The following is a 7,768-nucleotide window of genomic DNA, read 5'->3' as shown; positions in this document are numbered from 1 at the left end:
TTATAACTATTTTATATTGAAATCTATATCAAAGCATTTTTGAACTATTCTATATTTAAATTTAAGGATATTCATATATATATATATATATATATATTTCCCTACATATCCAAATTTATTCTTATATCAATATCCAAACATGTGAATAGTTAATAGATGTAGTTTTTTATATTTTCGTCAGTCTGACTGAACACGTTTTACTTTTACCTCCACGGTCAGAAAGTGTTGCGTCCCAACGTCCCAGCAGCACCTGAACGCAACACATGACCGAGCATTAGCTCAGCAGAGAGAGAGAGAGAGAGAGCGCGCGCGAGAGAGAGAGGTTGGTATCTAGTGAGTGAGAGAAGGAGAGAGAGAGAGAGAGACAAACAGGTGGTCTGGAAACAGAACAATGTCGTCCGGCGGAGCGACGCGTAAAGAGCCGCGCTCCTCGCTCCAGTGACGGATTAAAGACGAACAGACGACAAACCCATGCTCCTTCCTCCTGCCTCCACACGGGCTTCTCCTCTTCCTCCTCCTCCTCTTCCTCCTCCGCCGCCGCCGCCGCGGGTTTGACTCCGGATCTCTGGGCGCAGACCCCGGGACCGTGAGCCATGAAAGTCACGGTGTGTTTTGGCCGGACGCGGGTGGTGGTGCCGTGCGGGGACGGCAACATCAAGGTGCTCACGCTCATCCAGCAGGCGGTCATGAGGTACAAGAAGGCGATCGCCAAGGTAAGTGTCGCTCTCATGGCTCCTGTTGCAGCTTTTGTTATTCTGGAAACAATGTTGGAGCAGCAGCAGCAGCAGGAGGAGGAGGAGGAGGAGGAAGGGTGGCTGTGCAGGCGCAGTCAACATGGCGCAAACTTACAGCCGCTGCAAAGTCGAGGGAAGAGGAGTCTTTGTGTTCTCTGCGCAGTTTACTTTGAGTTTACTTGCGCACATGCACACAGCGAGTCCGCCTGTGCGTCATTGTTGTTGTCCGCCGTGCGCTTTGCTGCCTCCAAAGAAAACGCGCACCGCCATTGTGGCTCTTGTGCTCGCGAACCCCCTCTGCAAACTTCCTCCGGGGCTCCGGGACCAAGCTGGTCCGTCCACCGCGGCCGAGGATTTGAGAGAAGACGCGTAAAATGTTTTTAAGTTTCAGCGGCGTTTGTGCGCAAATACGCGCCTGCGTGCGGACATGCCCCGTGAGAGAAGTTGCCAGCAGGGATTAGCCTCCTAGCAAGTTAGCCAGCGGGCTGCAGGAGTGGAGCTGCAGACCGAGCCGACCAGGCTTCAGGGCAGAGCAGTGGAATCAGTAACAGCATCAGCTCCGATCTATATTTAACCTGTATCACGACAAATGAAACCAGAGTGAAGTTTGTCTTTGTCCAGCCTGAGCTCATGAGAGTGGCCTGCAGGGTGAGCTGCAGCATCCAGCCAGGAGATGACTTCACTCATGCAAGGCGAAGAAAAGCAACACCACACGTTTTTTTTTAAATACTGTTTTTAAAAAAAAATTTGAGTTTTGTTTGCACCATAGTTTGTATTCGAGGAGAAAACGAGAATGCACGGCAGTCTGAGCAAGGCACCAGGCCCTGCAGGATAGAAGGAGGGAAACCGCAGCTCCCAGCTGACTGGAGGCAGAGGAGGCAAGAACCTGCAGCATAAATCTCAAGAGATAAAAGTCAACCTAAGAAAACTTGCTGCCTGGTGTTGGGGTAGCGGCAGATAACCTGTGAACTGTGTTCTCAGAAGAGACCAGACACAGGAGCTTCTAACAATCAAAGTTATTTATCCAAACAAATACTAAAGGAAACACAAGTTTTCAGCTTCTGTATCAGTCTCCGAACACTGAAGTTATAAATATAAGTTTGAATAACTCACATCCACATTTAGATTCAAAGTATTTTGATCGGAACTATGAAAACACTGTGCACGTCGATGAAGAAGTTTTTTTCTTACACGTTTCCTCAATAGGCCCATTAGAAATTATATTTATCCCAGAGCTCAATGTTGATAAAAATCCTCCAATTTGAGAATTTTATATTCTTTATATTCTTATAACCGACAGACAAGATGTTTCCTCATGTTTGTATTTAATGTAAAACAAATCCCATTTTCAATCCTTCCATTATTCATCAGTATCCGAATCTTACATGAGATAATTCATATCCTCATTTTACGACACGGACTATTTTTTGCGAGAGCAGTAAATTTAGTTCAATTTGATGATGTCTGTGATTCGGTGAATTTATTTTTATCGCCCAGCCTTGATTTAAGGTACAAATATGATAAAGCAGCTCCTCATGTCTCATAAATAATTGATGCTTTGCAGTTGCGTGTGCTAACTTTAAGACGTATCTATCTTTTTGTTCCCAGGATAGTGACCTAGAAGTCGTATCCTCCTCTCCTCCCTGAATAATTCAGTGTGAGAAGACGGAAGAGAGGAGAACGTCTCTGTGTAGTTGAGATGTTGAGCAGGTATAAAGAGCCGATATGATCTGAACCTGTCTCTCCGTTCTTCATGATGCTAGATGCTTTTTGATTTTATCGTTCTAGTCTCGAAAAGCAGGAAAAATAAAGATTTATTTGCCATTTTTCCTTCCAGATACAGATTCTGATACCTGGACTTTACTCCTGGCTGATGAGCAGCAAAGCTCTGACACCAGTGCATTCGAAAAACTGAAAAAGAATTTAAATAAATATATATAGGATTAAACAACTACCTCCTTTAAAAGAAGACTTGAAACTGCAGTTTTACACAAAGTACACGTCGCTGTTTTACTTGTGGAACTAATACTCTTCAGAGATGTAGTGTTGGATTGGGACATAGATTTGTTTGCTCGCTGATGTTTTTTCGACGGAGCTGGAGACATTTCAGATTCCGATATCGTCTCTATAATTGGTCCAAGAAAAGAAATTACTTTTCACCATTGCTTCTGGTTCGTAGTGTTTTCTGTAACCGAGCAGAGCAAACAATCCGCTTCCTGTTTACACCAGCACACACACATCACATCGAGATCTACGTTTTCGGGTCGAGATTATTACTGATACGGAGATAAAATACTCACAAAGACTGGTGTAGTTTTCGTTACGGCTCTGATTTAAGAGTTGAATGTGTTTGTGTGGGTGTAGACATTCGTAGTAGGTGTTATTATCACAGTTTAGGACGTCAGTTGTCTGGAAAACTCTGTAGAGGAGGGTTTGTGTCTGTGTGCTGCTGGAAGTGACTTATTCTGTTTTCTTTCAGAGCTTTTCATGATCCTCGCCCACAACAAAACATTGCTCCACACACAACCATCTCCACCCTCGTCTCTTCATCACCTCATATCTGCTTTTATTGCTCCAGTCCCACCCAGCACACATATCATTTGACGGAGGCAGGGCAGTTTCATGTCTCGTGTCCTTTATCGCATGTTGTGTTGAAGATCACAGCTTTTTTTTTTCTTTTTCTTTTTGGGGTCGGCCCGTCTTAATAAGAGGCCCATATTTAGGTTGGGTGTTTTCTCCTGCTTCAGTGTTTGCAGGGACCTTCTCGTAACTTCCCCTATCATTAGAGAGGAATGCTTTCTGCAGAAAAGGAAAAAGCCGTCCACTCCTGAGGGTCCTCGACCACCTCATAACTGTGGAATTAGGAAGATGAGCATTCAGATACTGTTTGTACCACATGCTCATCCTGAAATGTGACTGGACTGAGGAGAGGGAGCAGCTTTCTCCCCGAATATCAGAACGTCTTGAGAAATGAAACGGTGTCGGATTATCCTCCACTGCTGTTTTTCCCTCCACAGATCACGGGGTAGATCCTCTCTAATGTTCACCCATTTGACTAAGTGTGGCGAGCCTTTAAAATGACACCCTTGACTGGAAAACTGTCTGGTGGTTTAATGCTCCAAACCCTCAAGTGACGCAAATGTTGGCGTGTCAGAGGAAACGTGGGTTTTGTCTGTTTTTAACTGTTCTTCGTCCTCCAGAATCTCCGGGGGGGGTGGTGGTATCAGGTGTCGGGACCGTTGAGGTCCATGCAGCAGATTTCCATTCACAGCTTCACACTGCTGGAGTTTCCTCTGGAGGAGCTATTGTGTTTATACTTGACCATCGAGGCTGACGGATTCAAAATGACTTTGATCTCCAGCGGACAAATAGATGCAGGCATCTGGTGTTGTGTCTGGGTAAAGAAGTAATATGTGGTTTAAACTACTTCTGTTGTCTTTTTATTTACTTCACATTTAGGTACCGATAATAATAATAATGATTATCTTTATTTCCATTTCCAGTTGGTTGGTTGGTTTGTAAGCAAGATTTTGAGAAAACTCCTGGATGGATTTCCACAAAAGTTGGTGCAGGTTGCCTCTGATGGTGTCAGGGCCCGAGGATACGCAGTCCTGCTCACTGTGAGAATGAACTGCTGCAGTAACGTTAATTCTCCAACAAATGAACACGTTCTCCAGCAGAAATGTGCCACATCTTCAAAGCAAAAGCTCCAACTTTTGAAGTTGGCCTCATTTTGTTCAGAAACAGCGACTTAATTGCATGCATGAAAGGGACATTAAAGTCAATGTGAAGATAATGAAAGATCGAGGAACGATAGTGTCAAGGGAATGCACAGAGTCAGTACAGCGTTCCTCTCCCGCAGAATCCAAGTCATGCTTTCCTGAGACGCATGTGACAGAGTCAAAACGAGAGTTGGTCCACTCTATCTCACACCTGTTGGATGTTCGGATCTGTTGTTTGTGTGAAGTGCAGCTGATTACCATAGTTGCCAGGAAACAATATTGACACCTGTTCTTGCATATGCATGATAAACGGACAACGCGCGGGCATGTGGACTCTTGAGCAAAACCATCAGTACGTCAGTTTTTTTTTACTGTTTGCAAATACATGAACAAACACCCTCGAGTTTTAACCTCTGCTACATCACTGAACGGTTTGATCTGTTGTTTTGCTTACGATGCCAGAATCAAGCTGAATATGAATACGATATGTCTCCTTCAATGCCAAGATATCAGTACACCTGGCATAATGACATCTGATATCCATTATCTCACCTGCCATATCAAAATAAAACTAGATCACAGATAATTCTGGGCAGATTCTTTGTTATAGCTCGTTGTAATTTTGTCCCAAAGAAATCTAAAATAGCTTTATACCACTGCTGTAGGTGCAGTAGATCAACTTCATACCGGCCGGGTCTTATGAGCCCAAATCATTTTACAGTTCATCTGTTTGATCCTCATGTCATCAGACTGTACCAGCCAGGGGTTCCTGCTTCCAAAACGGGCACAGTGCAGGATTAAAAGCTTCGCTGATCATCCCTGGGCCGCTGACTTTGCCCTTGACCAGACTACTGTGAAAAAATGTCCTAAAACATGACCCAGCACAGCATTTCATTTCCTAAAGGAGTCACTTGAAGACACACTGGAGCAAAGTGCAGAAAAGAAGCCTTATGTGGCTGTAGAGAAACATGAGGTTACACAGATTGGCACTTTGTATAATATTACCAATATTACGTAAAAGGCTTTGAAAAACAGGAAAGATGATGCAGTCATCAGCTGTAACGCATAAAATCTTTTTCCTCAGGACATGAAGCATGCTACATGATAGCTTTTTCTTTGTGCTGGTTGATGACGCCTGCATATCTGCCTTTCCCACAGTCTTTGCTGCGCTGTGTGATTTGCATGTCTGAATTTATTTTTGTTTCAGTTACAGCTCAATAATGCTGCTTCAATGTCAGTAATTTCTGAATAAGTGAGTTGTAATCCTCACCACTATTTGACATGTTGATGTGATGATCATGAGTAGCAAGCAGGGTTTTCCCTGAGAGGGAGCGAACGTGGCATGGAGTCTATTAGCAGAGCTGAGCAGCTGAAGGGAAGTCGGAGGCTGTGAAATGCTGACAGCAGACATCACACAGTGTGAAGACCAATATTTTCCTTTTGAAGTTCATTTACAATTTCAGAAGTAAGGCTTGTGCTGTTGGTCGAAGCTGTTTACAGTAACAGTTGCATAGGATGAAAGTCACCAGTAATGCAAAAGGCTGCAAAGTTCAAAGCAGAAACTCCCCAACAGAAGATTAAAGTATTTCTGCATCTGCATCTTTCATGGGGCCTTTTTATAGATACAGTATCTTGCCACAGCTAGTTGAATGTGAGAGTATCCTGAAGAGGTTTTGGACAATATAAATTTGATATGCAACATGGCAGTTTGAGTGTGGATGCCCAAGTTGACCCTGATAGAACGCGACTGGCCATGCCGGGTTTGGACAAAATTAATATTGAAGTTTCGGTGAGGTGTGATCAGGTCACAAAGCTTGACAGGTTTGTGTTTGTCCGGGTTAGTTTTCTGCTCTCAAATGTCAGTGCTGCAGACGGGTGTATGCCGGATGTATTGGCAGATGTGCCATGAAAAAAGTTCTTCAACTGTGCAGACCGCTGAGCATCTTGTTCTCAAAACTCAGATGATGCAAATTTACGTTTCAGCCCGCTCCATTAAAAACTTAATGTTCTATTTACAAGTCTGGTAAAATCTAGAAGGTACCTAATATCAGCATTGGCTACCGATGACCCACATCGCTTGGGATCCAGCATGAACCGTAACATCACGACCGCTTCTATCAACACAGACTTTCTGCCGGCCGAGTTTGCCTGTTTGTCTTATAGAAATATTTGGACAAGACTTTTCATGAATCTGCTTTTTTGAAGCATGCAGAACCCTGAAGGGAGAAGATTTGAGATTAGTTTAGATTTAGATGTGGATTGCCACATACTTTAAATGATATATGAATATATTAAGCCTGTTCATTGAAGGAATGTTGTTGCAGTCATGCACAAACACTGACGAAACTTTGAAAATGCGTTCAGAGACCTTACAGTCTTTTCTTTTGACTTGTAGACTTATGAGTGATAGATTTGCTCGCTGTGGGCCAGAACTGATTCCACTCATTTGAGATTTGCTCAGGTATTAAAGTTTACATAATGACACTACGTTCATTGAGGGTTCACAGGTTTCCCTGAGTGCGACACGTTGCAAACTGAACTCTTGACCGCGACAGGGGGACAGGCTGAGTTAATGAGAGTGCAGATCATAATACTTAATGATACAGAGAGCTTAAGTGGTTTACAGAGTGCAATGAAAACAGATTACTCGGACCCTGGCATGGGTCCAGTCAGCTGAGCGTTGGCACCCCAACCATGTGCATCAGAGCCGGCTACATATGGCGAAGGATCCCCCCGGCAGGCCCGTCGTACAAACTAGGCCAGAGGCTGACTGACGGCATGTAAATGGATGACTGATGCTTCAAAATTATCACCCACACTTGAAGTCATTTTTTTTGCCCGCGTCACAGGGTTAGTGTTTTGAGGTCAAGCTTCCCCCCCGCTCCCTCCACTCGATTTAGCCGAAGCCTCCTTTCCATAAACGGAGGAAGCTGCTGAATGTAAACTGGTGCAGGGAAGAAGGAAGAGGAAGCTTATAAAACATTTAATGATATCTACATCGCTCTGCTCTGCTTTATCCATCTTTGCGGACCAGGATTTTCTGTTGGACATGAGTTTATTTATGAAAGAGATTCTCTGCGTGTCTTCACAGAGGGTTGTTTGTGGAAAGCCAGGGTGTAATGCTGAGGAAGCTTGTGTTTCAGGCAGAATACGGTCATTGTAGACGCCGACCGCAAGTGTGAGTTTAACATGATTTGACCTCGAAGATTTAACGACCCTGGTTCTAAATGTGAGTGTTGTTGAAGTTGGGCTGTACAACTTTTTGCCAGTAAAGATATTCTGTGTTCACCATTCAAACACACAACACCATAA

General features: G+C 43.9%; 1 protein-coding gene across 14 annotated transcripts in view; it reads left to right on the top strand.

Moving 5' to 3' along the window:
* The first annotated feature begins 276 nt into the window (after positions 1 to 276).
* pard3ab (par-3 family cell polarity regulator alpha, b) overlaps positions 277 to 7,768 on the top strand; it is a 187,419-nt gene continuing 179,927 nt past the window's right edge. For 12 of the 14 annotated variants that reach the window (XR_011238733.1, XR_011238734.1, XM_069511046.1 and 9 more), the window contains exon 1: positions 296 to 713. Coding sequence is in view for 11 of the 14 variants with exons in the window: in XM_069511046.1 (XP_069367147.1) it covers positions 594 to 713 (120 nt within the window). In the remaining 3 variants the exon portion in view is untranslated. Of the gene's footprint in view, positions 714 to 7,768 lie in introns of all 14 variants that reach the window. The other 2 variants (XR_011238735.1, XM_069511045.1) reach the window with 2 other exon arrangements.

The sequence above is a fragment of the Paralichthys olivaceus genome, chromosome 16 (genome assembly GCF_024713975.1).
Source record: "Paralichthys olivaceus isolate ysfri-2021 chromosome 16, ASM2471397v2, whole genome shotgun sequence".
Classification (NCBI taxonomy): Eukaryota; Metazoa; Chordata; class Actinopteri; order Pleuronectiformes; family Paralichthyidae; genus Paralichthys; species Paralichthys olivaceus.
Note: the sequence above shows the minus strand (reverse complement) of the source record. Positions and strands in the feature narration are given on the sequence as shown.